The sequence below is a fragment of the Schistocerca piceifrons genome, chromosome 8 (assembly GCF_021461385.2).
Source record: "Schistocerca piceifrons isolate TAMUIC-IGC-003096 chromosome 8, iqSchPice1.1, whole genome shotgun sequence".
NCBI lineage: Eukaryota > Metazoa > Arthropoda > Insecta > Orthoptera > Acrididae > Schistocerca > Schistocerca piceifrons.
The window spans coordinates 456240903-456265951 of NC_060145.1; the positions used below are offsets into that span (position 1 = coordinate 456240903).

The 25049-nt window shown below is 42.5% G+C and overlaps 1 protein-coding gene across 1 annotated transcript in view; it reads left to right on the forward strand.

Moving 5' to 3' along the window:
- The window catches only part of LOC124712447 (lysocardiolipin acyltransferase 1-like), a 136340-nt gene that overhangs the window by 62701 nt on the left and 48590 nt on the right, over positions 1 to 25049 (forward strand). Inside the window, exon 3 of the mRNA XM_047242742.1 lies at positions 24188 to 24300. Coding sequence (XP_047098698.1) covers positions 24188 to 24300 — 113 coding nt within the window. The remainder of the gene's footprint in view (positions 1 to 24187; positions 24301 to 25049) is intronic.

A 25049-nucleotide genomic window follows, 5' to 3' on the forward strand; every position in this document is an offset into this window, starting at 1 on the left:
CAGGCCTACATTCGTAGCAAAGTCAACCAACATGTTGTTTCCCCCTACGTATACCTCACGAAGAGCCTGTGTGTTTCGAGCCTATTCAGAGGTTTCCCAGCAATCATTCTTCCCACTCACTGTTTGCGACTGAACAGGAAAAAGGGGAAACAAGCAATGGTACACAAAGTACCTTTTGCTGGGTTTCGTAAGGGGCTTTCAGAGAACAAATGTAGACGTAGCTGTTTGTTGAACTCTGACTTTGTCACCCTGTTCCCTGAGTTCAAATTTCTTCCCATTTCATCTCTTATAAAATTATCTTGTGCTATGACCCCCCCCCCCCCCCCTCCCGCCCTTTAGAGACCCTTAATGTATTGTTTCCCGCTATCCACTCTGTCTTTGGTACTTCCCAGTGGAATCCCTTTTGCGCTCTTAATGTTGATGCCTGTGTTTTTAAATTCTCTATAAGCTTTTGACTTTACTGTATGTTGGATCTATCCTTTATTTTCACATTTTAAATATTTATCTTTCAGCAATTGCACTTTGTTTTCTTGCAGTTCCTATACAATTAATTTCCAAGTTATTTATATTGCCCTGTTTCTTTCTTTTATCGATCATTTTTGTATTTCCTTCTGCTGCTGTCTGCTGATTCTTCTTGATGATTCTCTTAAACTTAAGCCTATTCTTCATCAATATTATGTTCTAATCATAATCTATATCGAAAGTTTTCTGGATGTACCTCACAGTCCAATATCTGCTTTGAGGATATCTGTCTCACCAAGAAGTAATCCATCTGGTATGTCTTCTGGCCTACCCCATGTATACTTCCTGTTGTGATTTGTGAGTGCTATATTTACTATTACTAGCTGAAATATATTGCATAACGATTCACTCGCCTCTTTCACTCCTATTATTGAGGAATTTTCTCCTGTAACTCTACCTTTTGTTCATTCCTCTGCTACAGCATTCCAATCACCTAGGATTATTAATTTTTCATCACCATTTAAATTCTGAACTACTTATTTAATTTCCTTACATATACTGTCTGTCTTGACTTCATCTGCTTGTAATGTCAGCATGAATAATTGAACTATTGCTATTGTCATCACTTCGGTTTTGATTGTGATAAGAATAATACTGCCACTTACTGCTCACTGTAACCCACTCTTTGCACATTAATAATGCCATTTTCTGGTCCTCTTGATACTATGCTACATTCATGTGACCAGACATCTTTATCTGCTTTACATTTCACTTCACTGGCTACTTCTACATCTAGTTTCAGCCTTTTCAGGCTTTCTAGTTCCATTACATATTTGTATCTCTGACATATCATGCTCAGCCTCACTGAATGTTACACTTCCGTTAGTTTTTCACTCACTCTTTTTTTTGTTTGATAATATTTTCTTGGTAGTCATGTTCTGGAGATTTGTGTAGATGACTCATCTGGAATCTCTGGCCAATGGAAAGGTAATCATGGCACATTTTTGGTTATGGAGTATATTTCCTGCGGAGACACACTATATGTTTTTAATGTAATACCCAAAGAATTGGAGTACTGAAGTGCAAAGGAATGAAGAGGTACACTTGAAGTTCTCTGACGCTATAAATACTGTGATAATGAATAGCTCAGTAGGCAGTTCAGTTGAGGAGGAATGGATCTCTCTAAAAAGGACAATAACGGATGTTGGAAAGAAAAACATAGGAACAAGACAGGTAACTGCAAGGAAACTATGGACAAGAGAAGGAAGTACAAAAATGTTCAGTGACATACAGAAATACAAATCATTTTAAAAACAAGTGGGAAGTACGTTGAAGCTAAAGTGAAATGGCTTCATGAAACATATGAAGAAACTGAAAAAGCATATAGAAAAGGCAAAACAATTCGGCATCACGTTCTCTTCACCGATAAGTGTTGCACATGCCTTTAACCAGACAATAGTCGGAGACATGTTTGGAGGCAACTCACTCAGACTGAACACCTTAGATACACTGTCCAGCGATTGCAGCAAGGTGGACATTCCCTGCTGTTTTGGGGTGGTGTTATGTGGGGCTGACGTGCTGCTGGTGGTCACGGAAGGTGCCATAATGGCTGTATGATACGTGAATGCCATCCACCAACCGATAGCGCAACCATATTGGCAGCATATTGGCGAGGCATTCGTCTTCATGGATGACAATTCATGCCCCCGTTGTGCACATCTTGTGAATGACTTCCTTCAGGATTATGACATCCCTCAGCTAGAGTGGCCAGCATGTTCTCCAGTCATGAACCACACTGCCATATGATCCTGTGCACCAGACATACACTCTCTGAAAGTTCTTCCTCAAATTAAGACCTATATTTGATACCAGTAGACGCCTCTTATTGCAAATGCTAGTCCACTTTTTATGTCCTTCTTGCTTGCTTGACAATGATTATTTTGTTGCCTAGGTAGCAGAATTCCTGAAGCCAAATTGATATAACACATCCTCAGTTTTCTTTTCCATTCTTCTGTATTTTATTCTTGTCAGTAACTTGAAGCTGTTAAGCTAATTGTGCACTAGTTCTTGCATTTATCTACCCTTGCTGTCCTTGGGACAGTATGGATGATGTTTGGAAAAAGTCAGATGGTACGTTGTGAGTGTCATACATTCTCCATGCCAACATGAATAGTCATTTTGTTGCCATTTCCATCAATGACTTTAGGAACTTCAATGGAGTTTTATCTACCCAGTTGATATTAAGTCACCCAAAGCTCTTTTAAATCCTGACTCCAATACTGGATCCCCTAAGTCTTTCCTGTTGACTCTTGTTTCTTCTTTTATCACATCATCAGACAAGTCTTGGACTTCAGTACACTCTTTGCACATGTCTGCTCTCTGCTCTGTGTTTATCATTGGAATTCCTATTGCACTCTCAGTACTGCCACTCTTGTTCTTAATTTCATTCAAGGTTCTTTTGACTTTTTTGTATACTGAGTCAGTCCTTATTACAATCATTTCTTTTTCATTTCATGCAGTTATTTCACCTTAGCTTCTGTGCATTTCCTATTTATGTCTATCCTAAATGCTCATGGTTTCTTCACAGTTTCTTTCCTGGTATCTATATTTTTCTCTTCCACTTGAGTGACTACCCTTTTGTGAGATGTCCATGTGTCTTCAACAGAACTGCCTACTGAGTTACTCATTATCACAGATTCTATAGCTTGGGAGAACTTGAAGCGTGTCTGCTGATTCCTTAGTACTTCTGCACCCCACCTCTTGTGCAGTGATTCTTTCTAACTTGTGTCTTAAACATCAGCCTACTTTTAGTCATTATTACACTGTAACCTGAGTCTATATCTGCTCCTGAGTATGACTTAAAATCCAATATGATTTCAGAATCTCTGCCTGACTGTAATGTAGTGTAAGTAAATGGAATCTTCCTGTATCTCTGGCCCTTTCCCAAGTATAGTTCCTTCTCTTCGGATTCCTGAACAGAATATCCGCTGTTACCAACTGAAATTTATTGCAGAACTCGATTAGTTTTTGTCCTCTCTCATTCCTTCTACCAAGTCCATATCATCCCATAACCCCATCTTCTACTGCTTCTTCTGCAACCGTGTTCCAGTCCTCCATAATTATTACATTTTCATCTCCCTTTATGTACTGAATTACCCTTTCAGTAGCCTCATATCTTTCTCTGTCACTTCATCTTATGCTTGTGATCTCAGAACTGTTGTTGCTTGTGTTAGTTTGCTGTCAGTTCTAATGAGAACAACACTATCAGTGAACTGTTCACAGTTAAGTCGCTCTCTGTCATACCTTTGTGTCTGTTGAATTGTACTCCAGTTGTAGGTTTTTCTGCTGCTGTTGATATTACCCTGTAATCATTTGACCCAAAAACCGTGTCTTCTTTCCATTTCACTTCATTGAGCCTCATTATTGAAGAGTCAATATTTTTCTCATGGTCATTCCGGATTGTCAGTCCCTTTCTGGATATCTGAATGGAGGACTAGTCTGGAATCTTTTGTCAATGGAGAAATCAGCCAGAAGGTCTTCTTTAGAAACAGAGAACAGTCACATATTTACATAATCAGAACTCACAACAACATTCTGGTTCCGTGCGCCACGGAATTTGAATCCGCACCAGATGGCACGGACATTGAAGACCACCAGAGGTCTCTGCACCGTCGCGCCATAAGGCGTGGTGGTACGTACCTCCTGGCCCACGTTTAATGTGAGGGCGCCACAGTGGAACACGTGGTCCCAGCAGCCAAAAGTGGCGCTCTCCATCATATATTTAAGCGCCTGCCTCTCGCTCAGCCAGTCAGTCTAATCTTTGCGTCCATCTCTTGACATATCACATCACCTTAGACAGCGTATTTACTTCATTGTTCCGTGTACGCGTGGACGTGGTTGTCTAGTTAAGTTTTCTTGTGACTCTGTTGTTTCAATCTTGTTGTTGTTTGTAAGGTCCTTTGTTGGTTGTGTCCGTCCTCTCTCGTTTGCGTTGTTGTTCCGTCATGTCAACCCCATGACCCAGTTGCAGTTACAACACACATGACCACCGTCTATGGATGCTGAGACAGTACATGGCAACTGCATCTCAAGGGAGAGGCAATCCATGGATGGTGGTGATAACGAGGAGGCTGAATTTGGGAGGGTGAGGGATGACAGGGTAGGCATGGGGGAAGGTGTAGTACTGCTTGTGGGAGTGTGGCGGGAAGCTGTGGTGACAGGATAGGGGTGCTAGATGCAGTCGGGAAGTATGACAGGATTGAGAGGAATGAAAGTGGAATGGGCAAGAAGAAAAGGAGATGAGGGGAAAAGACTAGCGGGTGTGTTGGTGGAATACAAAGCTGTGTAGTACTGGAGTGGGAGCAAGGAAGGGGATAGATGGTGGAGGGCAGAGACTAGTGAAGGTTGAGATCATGGCGGTTACAACAATGTAGGATGTATTGCAGGGATGTTATGCACCTGTGCAGTTTAGAAAAGCTGGTGTTCTTAGGAAGGATCCAGATGGTGCAGGCTCTGAAGCAGTCATTGAGGTGGAAGAGGTTGTATGGGCAGCGTACTCATCAACTGGGTGGTCCAGCTGTCTCTTGGTCACAGTTTGCCAATGGCTATTCATGCAGACAGACAGCTTATTGGTTACCAAGCCTGCACAGAAAACAGCACAGTGTGGTTGCAGCTCAGTTTGTAGTTACATGACTGGTTTCACAGGTAGCCCTGCCTTTGATGGGATAGGTGATGCCTGTGACTGGAGAGGAGTAGAAGGGGGTGAAAGGATGTATGGAACTGATCCTGCATCTAGGTCTATTGCAGGGATATGAGCCATGAGCGAAGGGGATAGGAGGCAAGGAGATGGGAGCAGGATTGGAAAAGGGTCCGGCAAGGATATTGCGTAGGTCTGGTGGGCAGCAGAATACCCCTGTGGAAGGGATGGATACTATATTGCATGAGATATTCCTCATCTCAGGGCATGTTGAGAGATAGTGAAAACCCTGATGGAGAATGTGAAACAGTTGCTCCCGTCCTGGGTTGAATTGAGGCAATGTGGGAGGTGGTAGGTGACTGGAAAGGCAAGGTCTTGGAGATCGGCATCTGTACAAGGGTGGGAGAGTAATTTCAGTCTCTGAAGGCCTCATTGTTACTCTTGGTGTATTTGGATAGGTACTGCTCATCACTACAGATGGCTATGCTGTATGTAAAAGGCTTTTTGTTATGGAATTCATGGCAGCTGTCAAAGTGGAGGTATTCCTGGTGGTTGGCAGGTTTGGTACGGATGGCATGGAGGATTTTGAATATCATGGAAAATGGATAGTGACTTATAAGTATCCATTAGAAAGATCCAGTTCTTATCCTGTTAAATACATGTGCAATACCAAATCGTCCTACCTCACGGACCAACTTCATTTACCACACCCTGAGAAATTCGCTCCCACCACCATACAGAATCCAGGACTTAAACAGATCCAAACCACACTCTTGAATCTTTCCTCCAAAAGCCTTAGTCCCACAGAAGTCTCAGTCCTTTCCAAAAGCCTTACCTTTCACTAAACTCCCAAATTCAGTTATGCTGGACCTCATGAAGACCTTCTGTCGTCCTAGTCCCTGCAGTGGAGACACTTTTTTGCCACCAATCCTGCAAATCAGACTCGAAACAAAACCAATGTTGAACCATGACTGACTATGTTCACTCCTCCTCCGAACCATAATCCATAATCCACTCTCACTAGATCACCCCTATTAATATTCCAGAATCTCTTAACCTCAAATCTTGCCCTACCATGACTCCCCAATTCCCTCAACAAGGAAACAAACTTTACATCCATAGAAAGAACTACAAACCAACAACTAAAAACTGTTCCCAACCTTACAATCCAACCTGCCAACAAAGGTTCCACCACTGTCGTTTGGAAACACAGGGATTACCTGGTTGAACAATCTGTCAGATTCATTCACCCAGAATACCTTAGACAGTGACCCCATTCCAGAACCTCTCCCCTGAGTCTATCTCTCTCCTCATTCTTATCAGTCCCCACACTCCTATCTTCTACAGGATTCCTAAAGTCCATAAACCCAACCATACAGGACACCCCATTGTTGCTGGTTACTTTGCCCCCACTGATAGAATCTCTGCTGTTATGTAGCCTACCCTCTGACACCAACCATTTCGTCCACTAACTATCTGTGTTTCTTGTTCCTTTACCACACAGCACTCTTATCAACATTGTTGATGTCACCTCACTCTACCCTCTGACACCAACCATTTCGTCCACTAACTATCTGTGTTTCTTGTTCCTTTACCACACAGCACTCTTATCAACATTGTTGATGTCACCTCACTCTACGCTGAATCCCAAATGCAGATTGCTTCGCCAATCTCAAACACTACCTTTCCTAACACTAACTAACACCAAAGCAACAACCTCCTTCCTCGTCACCGTGGCTGTTCCTCATCCACAATGACTTCCCTTGGAAGACATCACCTACAACAAACTCATGATTTTACAAAGGGAACCTATGCCATTCTATTCATGGACCACCTAGAGGAGTCTTTCCCAACAATCCAGAATCCGAAACCCCTCACATCGCTCAGATTATTTGATGACATCTTTGCGATCTGGATCGAGGGTGAGGATGTCCTATCCACATTCCCCAACTTCTTCTCCCCCATCCATTTCACGTCCTCGTCAACCCAACAAGCCACCTTTCTTGATGTTGACCTCCATCCCAAAGAAGGCTACATCACTACCTCCATCCATATCAGACCTACTAACCACCAGCAATACCTCCACTTCAACAGCTGCCACCCTATCCATAACAAGAAGTCCCTTCCGTACAGCCTAGTCCCCCTTGACCATCGCGTTACTATAAACGAGCAGTCCCTCTCCTCTCCAAATATATCATGTGTCACACTGAGGCCTTCAAGACCAAAATTACCTCCGCCCCTCCTCCATGTGCCTTGTCTCTCCAGTCACCCACCGCCTCTCACATTGCCACTGCCTGGCCACAATGGAGCACTCCCCTCATGACTCTGAACCACACGGGTCTGGGTTGACTGAATCACATTTTCCGCCAGGGTTTGACTATCCCTCATCATGCCCTGACATAAGGAATATCCTACCAACTGTTTACTGCCCATATTTCAATTCCATTTAAGGCTACACGCCATACAAATACCTTCACAAGAGTTCCTGACATTTAAATTTGCATTCAGTGTTACCTTCACAAGACTCCCTAACTTTTAATTTACATTCAGTGACAATGAATTCCCGTTTTAATCTGTAGTTCATAATCAGTAAAGTAATACTTATTCAAATTAAATTGTGCTCAGTGCAAAATCTGACCTTTTCATCCCTTTATTGCAGTTCAAATTTCCTTGCTGTTTTTCCTTCTCATCCTTCATCTCTTTCTTGCAGTTCATATTATCTTGCAACTTTTCCTTCTCATCATTTTCGTACTATTGAATTTCTTCTCCAGTCATATTTAATTTTCATCTCCCTTAAGTGAAACTTCCTGGCAGATTAAAACTGTGTGCCCGACCGAGACTCGAACTCGGGACCTTTGCCTTTCGCGGGCAAGTGCTCTACCATCTGAGCTACCGAAGCACGACTCATGCCTAGTACTCACAGCTTCACTTCTGCCAGTATCTCATCTCCTACCTTCCAAACTGTGAGTACTGGGCGTGAATCGTGCTTCGGTAGCTCAGATGGTAGAGCACTTGCCCGCGAAAGGCAAAGGTCCCGAGTTCGAGTCTCGGTCGGGCACACAGTTTTAATCTGCCAGGAAGTTTCATATCAGCTCACACTCTGCTGCAGAGTGAAAATCTCATTCTGGAAATCTCCCTTAAGTATGTGAATGATTTCTTTTATCTTAGGACACATTCTTCCAATCTCTTTGCCATTTGTTAATCTTGTAAGCCTATAAATCTCCACTAATGTAGTGGGTATTGGCTTTATGGCTATCTTGGCTATTATAATACATTCCCTATGCTATTCACAGTAGTTTATCCATATTCCTGTTGTCTTATTCATCATTACATGTACTCCTGCATTACCCCTGTTTGAAAAATGGAGTACTATTTTAGCCACGAGGATGCCATTATCATTAACCCACACAGTAGAGCTACAGCTTATCAGGAAATATAATGGCTGCTTGCAGCTGTTCTCAGTACCAACATTGAAAGGCTGTGAGGGCTAATGTTCAAGGCCAGATCAGTGGATCACTCAGCCTGTTGCCCCTGCAACTATTGGAAAGGTTACTGTTCTTCTTCATGAATGACGTTTGTGTGGCCTCCCCACAGCTACCCCTCTGATGTGGCTGTACATGCAGTACAGTCAGCCAAGCTCTCCCCCCCTTACCAAGAAGCATGGTTTATGGAAGAAGGCCCTTCTCATTTCCTTAAAAAACATCATGGTGTGCACAAATTTGGTACAAAATGTTTTAATGATATCATAATGAATTTTCACTCTGCAGAAGAATGTGGTCTGCACAGATTCAAAACTTCCTGCCAGATAAACCTATGTGCCAGACTAGGACTCAAATCTCAAACCTTAGCCTTTTGTGAGCAAGTGTTCTACTGGCTGAGTTATTGAAGAACGACTCACGACTCACCATCACAGTTTCATTTCCACCAGTTCCTCGTCTCCGACATTCGAAACTTCACAGTAGTTCTCCTGTGAAACTTGCTGGACTATTACTCCTGGAAGAAAGAGTAGTGCAGAGGTGTGGCTTAACCACAGCCTGGGGGATAATTTCCAGAATGAGTTGTCACTCTGCTGTGGAGTGTGTGCCAACTTGGAACTTCCTGGTAGGAGAACTTCCCTGAAGTTTGGAAAGTAGGGGATGAAGTAAAGCTGTGGGTCATGCTTGGATAGCTTTGTCGGTAGAGCACTTGCCCAGGCAACGTGTATGTCTCATGTTTGAGACCCCATCTGCCACACAGTTTCAATGTCCTAGGAAGTTTTAAATTGGCACATCCTTCACCGCAGACAGAAAAATCATTCCGGAATCAACCTCCATGCTGTTTCTGGAGGTTTCATTTTTATGTTATGTTTACATATTAATATTTTCTAGAATACATACAAATTACATTGAAATGCTGAAGAAACTGATATAGGCATGCATATTCAAATACAGAGGTATGTAAACAGGCAGAATACAACAAGTATCTGGTGCAGGTGTTAGATCAGTTACTACTGCTACAATGGCAGGTTATCAAGATTTAAGTGAGTTTGAATGTGGTGTTATAATTGGCACATGAGCGATTGGCCATAGCATCTCCGAGGTAGCGATGAAGTGAGGATTTTCCCTTACAATCATTTCATGAGTGTACAGTGAACACCAGGTATCTGGTAAAACGTCAGATCTCCAACATCGCTGCAGCTGGAAAAAGATCCTGCAAGAATGGGACCAAACTGAAGAGAATCGTTCAATGTGACAGAAATCCAACCCTTCCACAAATTGCTGTAGATTTCAATGCTAGGCCATCAGCAAGTGTCAGCGTGCGAACCATTCAATGAAACATCATTGATAAGGGCTTTCAGAGCTGAAGGCCCACTCGTGTACCCTCAGTGACTGCACGACACAAAGCTTTACGCCTTGCCTGGGCCTGTCAACACTGACATTGGGCTGTTGACTGGAAACGTGTTGCCTGGTCGGACGAGTCTCATTTCAAATTGTATTGAGTGGATGGATGTGTTTGAGAATGGAGACAACCTCATGAATCCAAGGACCCTGCATGTCAGCAGGGGACTGTCCAAGCTGTTAGAGTCTCTGTAATGGTGTGGGGCCCCTGATATGTCTAGATATGGCTCTGATAGTGAAACACATGTAAGCGTCCTGTCTGATCACCTGCATCCACTCGGCCATTGTGCATTCCAGCGGACTTGGAACTTCCTTGTAGGAGAACTTCCCTGAAGTTTGGAAGGTAGGGGATGAAGCAGGACAATGCAACACCCCATATATCGACAATTGCTACAGAGTGGCTCTTGGAACACATCATGTTGCAGCACTTCTGCGTGCTTGCAGGAGCTCTACACAATATTAGGCAGGTGTACCAATTTCTTTTGCTCTTCAAAGTATTTTTGAAGTTTGATAGAACTGATAGCAAGTAGTGTCTCTGCAGATTTAATGAAGCACACTGAATACATTTACCAAGATGAAAAATTATTTAAGTCACAAATTGGTAAAAAAAAATTGTTGTGCTTGGTCTTTTTGCTCAGTTTCACCTGATGTAGCATGAAAATGATGAATAACACAGTTATGTGCATAGCACAAAGTGGTGTGCTTCAGTATCTTGTTTTTATTGCTATTTGTTTCTGTTCTAAGCAGTCTTAGTATTGGGCAAAACCATGATAGAGCTTGCACAACATTTGTTGCAGCCTCCTACTAAAGTATACCTAAAATCTTTTACTTTTATATTTTCAGCTCAAATTTTGCACTGCTTTGTTTAGTGCAAAAATTTTATTGAAATTGGTGATGGTTTGTTGTGTATGATTTCTAAAAATATAAACTTATATTTGTTATGAACAACATATTTCCCTTTTCAGCTATGTCTCAGTTCAAAAATTTGATACCAGAAACAACAATAATCTTCAGAGTGACTTAAGAGTACAAAGTTCTGTGGTCTAAGAAATATCTGTTATTCAGGAACAACAAAAGTACAGTAACAATAAGCTAGGTGTATTAAAGTTATATAGCATAGCTCAACAAAAATTATGTAACTTATGTGTCAGAATTATACACTTCTAAACAAAGTACCACTCAAAGTAATGTGAATTATAATATAAAATATAAAAATGGTTCAAACAGAGTTAACACAAATTGGCCTTCATATATTCATCAACTAAATGAAAAGATTGTACAAATAAAATGTTGTTAGTTTTCTTCCTAATGTTTACTGTTTTCATGACTGCTAGAGGTGATTTATTTTAAAGCACACTAACCACATTTTTTACCCAAACTAGATGTCTGGTAACTTTTTGGCTTGTGAGATGACCAAGAATCTAGTTAGGGTAAGAAACATGGGCAATATGCTCTACAATAAATTACCCGTACCAGTTTGTCAAACCATTTCAGAATAAAATTGAAAACATTTTGCTTATGCACTCTTTTTTTAACTTTAGGAATAGCTAATGGCTAGTTTGTTTTAACTTTACTTGAACATTTATTATACTTACTGTTAGCATTATAATTCTTATTACTTTGAATGTTATAGTACTTGTAAATTGTATTGCATGAGTCCGAAAGTCAAGTTACATAATTTTTTGTTGGGCTGAGCCACATATTTTATTATATTATCTAACCCTATTTCTCTTCCACATTTTTGTATTTTTTATGTACATGTCTTTACCTGTATATTTTGTACAACGTGCACCATATGATTCTTATGGCCAAAATAAGTAAATAAAATATAAACTGACAAATATGAATTGGATAGATTGCTACTCAGCATATATAGGAGACATTGGGCAGCAAACTGGCACATTTAAAAGAGCATTTGAAATTAGTCTTCAGAGCAACAACATACATTTTCTGTAATTTGCTAGCAGCAAAACAAAGTTTGTCTATGGCCGGCGAGCGATTTAAAAGGAGAATGTGTGACTTATTGGTGGCCACCTCCTTTTACTTCAATTATGAGTCTCTTAGCAATTGACAGCACTTGACACAAACATTAAGGATTATGGCACATGAAACGAGCAGTCATAATATTTTATTTTTTGTCCATTCTGCATAAAGTAATATGATTCACATTATTGGTCTTTTTCCCTGTGACAATTCTGGGCTGTAATAGCTTATTAACTATTTGAGCACTATGTATTGCAACTATTGTATTACTCAGGAAATAAAAATCAGATGTATTCTTTTGACTTTTTCCATATGAAAATAATAATTTTCTTGCTGTTAGGCCTTTGCACCAACAGACAACATCAACTACCTAATACAGTACAATTAATAACACAACAGGTCCACTATTGACATTGCAGCTTTATGTTATAATGTTGAAGACTAATTCAGTGAGGTTAAGTTGAATGAAGGGATAAGTTATTCAAAATAACTTGCACAAATCAAACCAATGAGCCAACACATTTTGACCACAGGCTTTATTGGTCCATTTTGGGAATACAATACTGTAGCAAATCTGTACACACATATTCGTCAAGTCCTCGGTAGGTTTGTGGAGGTATTTGACACCAGACATTGCTCAATCATAAATTTTAGGTCAGTAGTTTGTGGGCACGGAGCTGCTGCTCGACAGTGTCACACACACATTCTGTTGGGCTCAGGTCGAGCTAATTAGATTAGATTAGATTAGATCAATACTTGTTCCATAGATCATGAATACGACACTTTGTAATGATGTGGAACGTGTCAGGTTAATAAAAGATGTCTGTACAAGATACTACATTACACAAAATATTGCATGACACTAATGTTTAAGTTGTTGTTGTTTTTTTCCCCTTAATTTATATCTAAAATTTCAGCCAATGAGTAGAAGGAGTTGTCATCTAGAAATTCTTTTAATTTATTTTTAAATGTTAGTTAGCTATCTGTTAGGCTTTTGATGCTGTTTGGTAGGTGACCAAAGACTTTTGTGGCAGCATAATGTACCCCTTTCTGTGCCAAAGTCAGATTTAACCCTGCATAGTGAAGATCATCCTTTCTCCTGGTGTTATAGCTATGCACACTGCTATTACTTTTGAACTGGGTTGGACTATTAACAACAAATTTCATAAGTGAATATATATACTGTGAGGTTACTGTGAGGATCCCTAGATCCTTAAATAGATGTCTGCAGGATGACCGTGGGTGGGCTCCAGCAATTATTCTGATTACACGTTTTTGAGCAATGAATACTTTTCTACTCAACGATGAATTACCCCAGAATATGATGCCATACGAAAGCAGTGAATGAAAGTAGGCGTAATAAGCTAATTTATTGAGATTCTTATCACCAAAATTTGCAATAGCCCTAATAGCATACGTAGCTGAACTGATGTTTCAGCAGACCATCAATGTGTTGCTTCCAGTTTAACCTCTCATCAATGGACACACCTAAAAATTTAGAAAATTCTACCTTAGCTACAGACTTCTGTTCAAAGTCTATATTTATTACTGGAGTTGTGCCATTTACTGTACGGAACTGTATATACTGAGTTTTATCAAAATTTAAAGAGAGTCTGTTTGCTGAGAACCACTTAATAATTTTGTGAAAAACATAATTTACAATTACATCACTTAGTTCTTGGTTTTTGGATGTTATTACTATACTTGTATCATCAGCTAAAAGAGCTAACTTTGCATCTTCATCAATGTGGATTGGTAAGTCATTAATGTATATCAAGAACAGTAAAGGACCTAAGACCGAACCCTGTGGGACCCCGTACTTGATTAGCCCCCCCCAGTTTCAGGAATCAGCTGTTGTTTTAACATTACATGAACCACTTATTTCAACTTTCTGCATTCTTCCAGTTAAGTATGAATTAAACCATTTGCACACTGCCCCACTCAAACCATAATGATTTAGCTTATCTAAAAGAATTCCATGATTTACACAATCAAAGGCCTTTGAGAGATCACAAAAAATACCAATGGGTGGTGTCCAGTTATTCAGAGCATTTAATATTTGATCAGTGAAGGCGTATATAACATTTTTTGTTGAAAAGCCTTTCTGAAAACCAAAGTGACATTTTGTTAGTACTTTATTTTTACAAATATGGGAGGCTACTCTTGAATACATTACTTTCTCAAAAATTTTTGATAGAGCTGTCAGAAGAGAGATTGGGCAGTAGTTTTTGACAACCGACATATCCCCCTTTCTATGCAATGGTTTTACAATGGCATATTTCAGTCTATCGGGGAAAACACCCTGCTCCAAAGAGCTATTACATACGTGGCTGAGAATCCTACTTATCTGAGAATCCTACTTATCTGTGGGGAACAAGCTTTAAGTGCCTTGCTGAAAATGCCATCAATTCCGTAAGAGCATTTACTTTTCAGTGAGTTTATTATTTTACTGATTTCAGAGAGGGAGGTTGGTGGAATTACAATTGTTTCAAACTGCACAGGTATGGCCCCTTCTATTAGCAGCCTTGCTTCTTCTAGTGAAGATCTAGATCCTATTTTCTCCACAACATTTAAAAAATGATTATTGAAAATATTTTCAATTTCTGATTGTTTGTTAGTACACTTGTCATTGAGTTTTATGGCACTAAAGTCTTCCTGTGCTCTTGGTTGCCCTGTTTCCCTTTCAATAATATTCCAAATTGCTTTAATTTTATTATCAGAGATACTGATCTCAGACATGATACACATGCTTCTGGACTTTCTAATAACTTTTCTTAGTACCGCACAATAGTTTTTATAATATTGAACAATTTTGGGGTCAGTACTCCCTCTTGCTGGTAGATACAGTTCTCTTTTACGGTTGCAAGATATTCTAATTCCTTTAGTTAGCCAAGGTTTTTTTATAAGTTTTCTTGGAATTATGTTTAACTATTTTCTTGGGAAAACAATTTTCAAATACCCTTAAAAATGTATCGTGAAATAAGTTATATTTCAAATTTGCATCATGTTCCTTATACACTTCATCCTAGTCTAGCTGCTGTAGGTTTTCCCTAAAGTTTGCAATATTTATATTGTTAATTGAACGCACTGCTTTGAAAGTCTGATTTGATATATTGCATGGAGCTATGTCGTGAACCATGATCTGAAAGACCATTCTCAACAGGATAAGCATTTATGTCCTTAACCTTATCTTGGTCTATAAAAAAGTTATCTATCAGTGTACTGCTGTTCTTTGTTATCCAAGTAGGAAAATCAATGACGGAGCTCAAATTGAATGAACTGAGTAATACTACAAGGTCATTCTTCCTATTATACTCTTTCAGGGAATCAACATTGAAATCACCCCCAGGCGGTCCACAACTCTTTTGTGGATACGTGCGTAGCGAGCACGGGACTCCGAGCTAATGTGGCCCTCCTTCCTTTCCGGGCTGCATACCTTCCTTTTCCGCATCCTTCCCTATCCCCCATCTTCGCCCCCCTCCCCTCACCTCTGGCTCTTTCCTTCCCTTTCTCCCCCTCTGGGAGTATGGTTTGTGCCTACGTCCGGAGACGGATGCTTGTAAATTTAACGCATTCTTCGCCTTCTCTGCTTGTATGTTTTCATCCTTCCTTTGTCCTTCTCTTTTCCTTACCTCTTCTCTTTACCCTTTTCTCCGCTGCGGCGTTTGAGACCTCTCTTCTTTCCTTTCCCTTTCTTTGTTTTTCCCTTTCTCTTTCTTTGTCCCTGTGCGTGTCTGAAGGCCGACCCAAGCATTTTCATGTGTAGCCAGTGATGGGGTAACGCGTAATTCCCCGCCCCGAGTAGACAGGTAGGACACATACGTACCCCCTGGTAATGGCCAGGCCCAGGGAGGGGTGATTACCCGAGCTGATACCTTCCGAAAGTGCCGATTGGTCCCTCCGTTCGTTTGTCGGGAGGTGTGACCTGAGGTGTGAACAATCACCTAAGGCGGGGGTGCCCTCAGAAAGGGCCCCCACAAGGGAGGAGCGTGCCATCGGAAACGCCAGTAATCGTGGGGGATTCTTCCTTCCACTATGTCTGCTCACAAGCGTAAGTTCACTGAGTCTCAGCCACAGACAGTTCTTCCATCGTTGCCACAGTTCCTTGTTGTTCCTCGGTCTGATGAAGGTCACGACTTCTCCACGGTCAACCCTTTCATTATTCAGAGAGGTGTCGATGCAATTGCAGGTCCTGTAAAGTCTTGTTCCAGATTATGGAATGGCACCTTGTTGTTAGAAACAGTCAGTGCCCTCCAGGCACAAAAATTGCTGCGTACTTCACTTCTCCACACCTTTCCTGTCCGGGTGGAACCACACCGTACTTTAAATTCCTCACGTGGAGTCGTTTATACACGCTCCCTCGATGGATTGTCTGACAACGAAATTCAGCACTACCTGTCTGACCAGGGCATAACGGCTGTTCATAGGGTTATGAAATGGGTTGACACGAACATCATTCCAACCCGCACTGTCTTCTTGACATTTGACAAAGTTCAGCTCCCATTGAAAATCAAAGCAGGCTATGAGGTAATTTCCATTCGCCCTTACGTCCCAAACCCTACGCGTTGCTGTCGGTGTCAGCGGTTCAATCACACTAGCCAGTCGGTTCAATCACACTAGCCAGTCCTGTTCCAATCCGGCCAAATGTGTTACGTGTGGCAAGGATGCCCATGAGGGTGCTTGTCCACCTCCATCCCCTCGCCGCATCAACTGTATGGGTGACCACGCTGCTTCCTCTCGAGATTGCCCCATTTTTAAGGACGAAAAGATCATCCAGGAAATCAGAGTGAAGGAAAAAGTGTCGACCTTTGCTGCTCGAAAATTATTCGCCAGTCGACAGCCCACCGTGCCTCAGACAGGAAAATACAGCACTGTCCTTGCTTCTCCTCAGCCAACAAAGGAGGCGGCCATGCAGACTTGCGACCTCACCTTTAGTGCCACGGTTGTCAGATCGGCCAGCGCAAAGATCGCCCGTTCAACCTCACCACTTTCGCCTGCCCACTCTACGGCTCACCCTTCATCGGGTTCTGCTAAATCTCGAGCCCAAAAGTCAGACACCAAGACTTCGTAAAAAGAGCATACTCGTGAAGATTTTTTACGTACCCCAACTTCACAACCATCGGCTCCTCGTTCATTTAAACATCATATTTCCAAGAAGGCCAATAAGAAACCCGGTTCATCTCCTACTCCGCCAAGGCGTGTCTCATCTACAGCACCACCTGGCGGAAATCGCCCTCGGCCGTCTTCTGTGTCGCCGAGGCGCACTGTTGGCGGCCGATCAACCAGCCGATCGCTGGTGGTAGGAGCTGCTCCTGAACAACCTATGGATCAGGATCTTCTGCCTTCAGCTGAATGCCATTCCATGCTGTCGGTCGCAAGCTCTGAGCAGTCGTTGAGTTGACGGCAACCTTGGTCACATTCCTCCATTTTCTGTTCACCCTATGTCCATTATCCACTGGAATATCCACAGCATTCGAGCCAATCAGGATGAATTGTCGATCCTCTTACGATCCTACTCGCCGGTTATCTTCTGTCTTCAGGAAACAAAGCTGCTGCCCCACGACCGCTTTGTTCTCGCCCATTTTCAGTCTGTCCAATTTGATCTCCCCTCTGTTGAAGGCACTCCAGCCTATGGAGGACTCATGATTATTCTCCATGATACTCTCCATTATCACCCAATCCACTTAAACACTTCCTTCCAAGCTGTCGCTGTCAGTCTTTCCCTTTCTGGATATACCTTTTCTCTTTGTACTGTATACATTCCATCGTCCACACCAATGGCACAAGCTGATCTCCTTCATCTTCTTGGTCAGCTTCCACCCCCCTATTTGCTGGTTGGGGACTTCAATGTCCACCACCCGCTTTGGGGATCTCCACATCCTTGTCCACGTGGCTCACTATTGCTAGACGTCTTCCACCAAGCGGATCTAGTTTGCCTCAACACTGGGGTCCCTACATTTTTGTCTGCCTCCACGACAAATTTCTCTCATTGGGACCTTTCGGTCGGTACTGTTCCGCTAGCTCGTCGCTTCGAATGTTTCGCCCTTGATGATACACACTCGAGTGATCACTTTCCATGTGTCCTTAGACTGCAGCCTCAACTGCCCTATATGCGCCCGCGATGCTGGAAGTTTGCCCAAGCTGATTGGACACTTTTTTCGTCTCTAGCGACATTCGATGACCGTCACTTTCCTAGCGTCGACGATGAGGTCACACATATTACCGACGTTATTCTTACAGCTGCGGAACGTTCAATACCACGCACCTCCGAATTGTCCCAGCACCCCCCAGTTCCTCGGTGGAATGAGGCGTGCCGTGACGCAATACGTGAGCGGCGACGTGCTCTTCGCGTTTTCAGACACCATCCTACTTTGGCCAACTGTATCCGCTATAAGCAGTTCCGTGCGCGATGCAGTCGCATCATCTGCGATAGCAAGAAGGCAAGCTGGAAATTCTTTATTAGCTCATTTAACACCTTCACTCTCTCCTCGGAAGTTTGGAGTCGGATTCGACGGTTATCAGGCGCGCCTAGTTTCTCCCCGGTCTCTGGGCTCACTGTCGCGCGTGATATGTTAGTGGACCCCGTCGCAATTTCGAACTCCTTGGGTAAACACTTTGCTGAGATTTCGAGCTCTTCAAATTACCCGCCAGCGTTTCTCCCGAAGAAACGTGCAGCGGAAGTGCAACCTCTTGCTTTCTTCTCTCAAAATCGCGAAAGCTATAATACTGTTTTCTCCATGCGGGAACTCCAACATACACTCTATTCTTCTCGCTCCTCCGCCCCAGGACCAGATGGTATCCACATCCAAATGTTGCTGCATTTATCAACCCATAGTCTGCGTTACCTCCTTCGCATTTATAATCGAATTTGGGCCGACAGTACTTTTCCCAGACGATGGCGGGAAGGTTCCTGTTCCGAAACCTGGAAAGGACAAACATCTCCCCTCTAGCTATCGCCCCATTTCTCTCACGAGTAGTGTATGTAAGGTTTTGGAGCGTATGGTGAATTGCCCTTTAGCTTGGTGGCTGGAGTCCCGCAGTCTTTTAACACCTGTCCAATGCGGTTTCCGAAAGCATCGTTCTGCAGTTGACCATCTTGTTTCTCTCTCCACTCATATCATGAAAAATTTTCTCCGGAAACGCCAAACAGTAGCAATATTTTTTGATCTGGAGAGAGCATACGATACCTGTTGGAGGACAGGCATTCTCCGCACACTGTTCTCTTGGGGCTTTCGAGGTCGGCTGCCCCTTTTTCTTCGCGAATTTATGGCAGAGCGCACATTTCGAGTGCGGGTGAACACTACTCTCTCCCGTACTTTCTCCCAAGAAAACGGGGTACCCCAGGGCTCCATGCTAAGTGTTGTACTGTTTGCTATTGCCATAAATCCAATTATGGATTGTCTCCTTCCTGATGTCTCGGGCTCCCTCTTTGTGGACGATTTTGCGATCTACTACAGCTCTCAACGGACCAGCCTTCTTGAACGACGTCTTCAAGGATGTCTCGATCGCTTCTACTCTTGGAGCACGGAAACCGGCTTCCGTTTTTCTCCCAGTAAGACCGTTTGTGTTAATTTTTGGCGATGTAAGGAGTTTCTTCCACCCTTCTTACATCTAGGACCTGTCAACCTTCCGTTTTCGGACGTCGCTAAATTCTTGGGTCTTATGTTTGACAGAAAACTGTGCTGGTCCTCCCACGTTTCCTATCTTTTGGCTCGCTGTCTGCGATCCCTCAACACCCTCCGTGTCCTGAATGGTACCTCCTGGGGAGCGGACCGAGTGGTCCTTCTCCACCTCTATCGCGCCTTAGTGCACTTGAAATTGGACTATGGGAGCATAGTTTACTCGTCTGCTCGGCCGTCTATTCTTCGGCGTCTCGACTCTATCCACCACCGTGGATTACGTTTAGTGTCTGGAGCTTTTTACACCAGCCCTGTGGAAAGCCTTTATGCTGAGACTGCTGAACCTCCGCTGTCCAATCGGCGAGCAGTCCTTCTGAGTCGTTATGCTAGCCATCTGTCTTCCATGCCTGCTAATCCAGCCCATGACATTTTTTTCGACGCCTCCTTTGATGTAGGGTATGCAGGCCGCCCCTCCTCCCTACTACCACTGGGAGTCCGCTTCCGTCAACTGCTCCATTCTCTTTCCTTCCACTTTCCTAAATCCTCCTTGACAACTTGGGGTACAGCACCGCCTTGGCTCTGTCCCCGGATCTGCCTGCTCCGTGACCTTTGTCAATTTCCCAAGGATGGTACCCCTTCTCTTGTTTATCGTCAGGCATTTGCTGCTCTATGTGCACAAATGAAGGAAGCCACATATATTTACACTGATGGCTCGAAAACATCGTTAGGTGTAGGGAGTGCCTATATTGTTGACGACACCCCAAATCAATTTCGGCTTCCCGACCAGTGTTCGGTTTATACTGCGGAGCTTTACGGTGTTCTTCAGGCTGTCCACTACATCCGCCGCCATCAGCGGATACAGTATGTTATCTGCTCAGATTCTCTCAGCTCTCTCCTCAGTCTCCAAGCTCTTTACCCTGTGCACCCTCTGGTCCACCGGATTCAGGACTGTCTGCGCTTGCTCCACCTGGGGGGGCGCCTTGGTGGCGTTCCTCTGGCTCCCGGGACACGTTCGTATCGGTGGGAATCAGGCGGCCGATATTGCAGCCAAGGCTGCAGTCTCTCTTCTTCGGCCAGCTATTCAATCGATTCCCTTCGCCGATCTACGGAGCGTTTTATGTCGTCGTGTTGTTCTTTTATGGCATGCACATTGGTCAACACTTCCCCATAATAAGTTGCGGGACGTGAAAGCTCTTCCTTGTGCTTGGACCTCTTCCTCCCGAACGCGTCGTCGGGAGGAGGTAATTTTAACTAGACTCCAGATGGGGCACTGTCTTTTTAGCCATCAACATCTTTTAAGCGGCGATCCTCCCCCGCTCTGTCCCCACTGCTCTCAGCTGTGGACGGTAAGACACCTTTTAATTGAGTGCCCCTATTTTACTCCGTTACGCGCCCGTATACAGCTGTCGCCTGATATATTGTCAATTTTAGCAGATGACACGCGCTCGGCTGATCGCGTTCTCGAGTTCATTAGTGCCAGTGAAATGACGTCAGTCATTTGAAGCTTTTTTTTTGGGGACAACCAACCCCTTTCTGTAGTGGATTTTTAAGCCTTCCTTCTGCTTTTAGTTTCTCCAATTTTTTGAGTTTTGTTCCCATTGCTGCTGTTTTTCATTTTCGGTTTTTACTGTTTCCTAAGTCACAGACCGGGCGCTAATGACCATAGCAGTTTTGCGCCCTTGAAATCCCCACAAATGATAATTTGCTTCCCCCTGTCTGACAGATAGTACAACAAAACATCCAAGTTTTCGAGAAATAGCTGGAAATTCCCTGAGGGGGACCTATACACTTACAATTATGAAAGTGCCATCATTTTGTTTAAGTTCAGTGGCACATGCTTCCATATGTTGCTCAACACAAAATTTTTTAGTTTCTAAATTTTTTACACTGTGGAAGCTTTTGACATACTCCTCCTCTCATCATATTATCTCTACTTACATGTGCAGCTAATTTGTACCCATTGATGCTAACCTTTTGCATATCAGTGACAATGTGATGCTCAGACAGGCATAGTACATCTATTACATTCTCAGTTTCTTTATCTTCTAAACAAAGCAGAAGTTCATCAATTTTATTCTTCAATCCCCCAATATTTTGATGAAATATACTAACATTATTTTTCACTTTACTTTTGTGAGTATCTTGAACTTTTTTAACATCTTTAGTACTTGCCTGGCTGGGTTTCCCACTGGACACTGATCTTACACAAAAAAAAGAGTTTCCACCATGAGATGTAGTTCCTCCCCCCATTAAATTACCTGCTATCAGCCCAGCCAGTTTACCCTTCCCTTTCTTGTTGAGGTGTAGGCAATGCCTAGTATAGTGCCACCTACAGAGTGAATCAACAGGAACCACACCAATGTGTGACCCTGCACCAGATCCAAGTAGCCGTTCCAACTCCAAATTAACTCTCCTGACAGAAGAGCTCAAATGAGGTCGGTCGTGGCACTCCAGAACCAACACAAACCCAACACTGGTACGACTCGATGTTGATGCAATCTTTGCCAGGTCACACTCTATGCTTTACCCCGGATCTCTGTCAATACTGTTGCCCGGCCCACCCACAATAACCACGGTATCTTCCTTAGTAAAGCCTCTACATAGTGAACCTAAATACTCTGTAACCTGCCCCAGTATCCGAGACATGACTTCGTTATTGTGCTTCTCAAACCACTGTAGCTTAGTCCAAGTTTTGTGACACAGACATTTATCCTGCTCGAAGATGCCTTCACTGTCATGGGTCACGGGGGACATTGAGCATGAAGAGATGCAGGTGGCCAGGAATAACATTTGTGTATTGCATACCTGTCATAGTGCCTTTGATTACTACCATGAGTCCCACAGAATCCCAGGAGGGCGGTCTCCTCTGTCCTGTGAACATAGCACAGTACATGTTTTGAGCAGCCATCCACCTGGATGATGGTGTATCCAGAAATGACCATCGACCTGGCACAAAAAGAAACAGATCACATGATTCCATTGATCCACCATCCATTCTCAGTGATTCTGTGCCCATTGCAATGTAACTGATAAAGTCGCATCAGTGTGAGAATGTATAGGGGTCGTCTGCTGTGGAGCCCCGTGATCGACAAAGTGCACTGTATGGTGTGCTCTGAAACAGCATGTTTGCACTGGCATTGTTCTCTGTTATCAGATCTGCCACAATTTGTCACCTATTCTGCTGTATAGAGTGACTAAGCCTGACTTACACATTCTGTGATGAGATGTGGATGTCTAATGCCTTATCACCTACTCATGGTTTCACTGTCCCTCAACCACTTTCTCTAGACACTCACAACAGTAATACACAGGCAGCCATTCAACTTTGCCATTTCTGAAACACTCATTCCCTTGCTTCTGGTCATAAAAAAAGTTGCTTACATCAGTAGATTCCCCCATTTGTGGCCTGTATCATCGCTAGAATGATTCCACATATGTATCTGCTCCACGTACGTACTTTCTTTATTGTGTCATATGTCTGTAATTCCACATGTAGCATTCTATCTTGGGGTGGACAGTGGTCATAATATGTCAGTTCATCAGTCTGTGTTCCGTGTGATGTATTTATGACATTTTTCACAACTGAGAGGATAACATCACTATTAGGTTCAAATGGCTCTGAGCACAATGGGACTTAACATCTGAGGTCATCAGTCCCCTAGAACTTAGAACTACTTAAACCTAACTAATCTAAGGACATAACACACATCCATGCCCGAGGCAGGATTCGAACCTGTGACCGTGACAGTCGCGCAGTTCTGGACTGAAGTGCCTAGAACCGCTCTGCTACAATGGCCGGCTCAGTATTAGGCTATGGAGTGAACAACACATCTAATGTAATGTAATCAATAACTTTAAATATTTATTAAACCTCGAGTGGCCGCACCGATTTTTGAGTGGGCACACAGTGCACTTTGTACACATGTAAAGAATACCTGCCTAAATGTTACCGAGGTAAACATGTATGAGCAAAATCACAGTTTAACCTTAGTTTAATTAAACAACAATAAAATAAAGTTATCTCATATAATGTCAATCATTGTTTAATTAAACAATGATTACACAAACTTTCATTTTATCACTCTGTTGCCATGTAAAAGTGTTAACCCCTCAATAATGATCCATTCAGAGCTCTAAACAGTGCAGTTACATCAGATCCCATCCCAGCAAAACACTTATTCGATTACGAATTATCTCCTAGACAGCTGCCTCATTGTTGGATTGTGCTTCTAATTTGGAATCTGGTGCTTCCCCCCACCCCCTCCCCCCCACCCCCCTCTCTCTCTCCAGGAATCATAAATTAACAAATACTTATTGTCTTGCAATCATAAAACAACAATGGAAGAGTACAAGACAATGTTATTTGTATAATACTGGTAATATTTTTTTGCATTGTTATCTTACTATTTGTTCATTTCACCTATTTAAAAAATAGTGTATTGCAGGAAATTATGGTAGAAGCTATAGCTAATTTATTGTGTGCTGTTTAATTTAATGTAAAACATTTTCACTTATGGTTAGTTACAAATCGTTCATTTATCTTGTTTAAGGATGGGTAATGCAGCTAACATGTTTTATGTTCATACACCGGTGCTGGGAGAAAGACCAGCAGCTGCTGGCCACAGTTTTGGACTACCTCCATGACATCAACCACACTTGTCAGGTACAGTCATCAGCTTTAACTCTTTGTGATGTGCAGAGCTGGATTAGCCACATAGCAAGAGTTAGTAAATGCTATGGACTTCACACATTATGGGGCCCCGTGTCTGGGCGCAAAAAAACCTGTCAAGTTACCTATCATATTTTACAGACTACAAGACACTTTAATTTTTAAAAAATTTTAAAAAATAACATTTTTTACCATTTTTATTATTAGATTACAAAGCCACACTGAAAAAAAAAATTGTACTTTATAGAACTGAACTGATTTTTAAAATACCTGAAAATCGTATCTGAACTTCCTTCTTCTTCCTCTTCATCATCATCATAGCTGTCGTCTTCATATATAAGATGGTCTTCACTGCCGTTTATAGTATTACTTATGCATACTTCTTGAAAGATTTTTAACAATAATGTCTTCTCTCACTCTAGACCGTGACTGTTTTATCCACTGTCACACTTATTTGATTGTAGGTCATTTTAAAACTACCTTCAGTGTGAATTCATTTTGGGTTTCATCCATCATCCATTTGTTCCATTTATCACTAGAATACACTTTAAATAGTTTGTTTATTGAGACATCAAGAGGTTGCAATTGTGTAGTAAGTCCTCCTGGAATAACAGCAAGCTCTGTATTTCCCTGTCTCAGTTTCTCTTCCACAGAATTTTTCATATGGCTACTAAACTGATCTAGCACAAGAAGAGAACTCTTCTTCAATAAAGCACCTTTCCTTCTCTCCCACACTCTTTTAA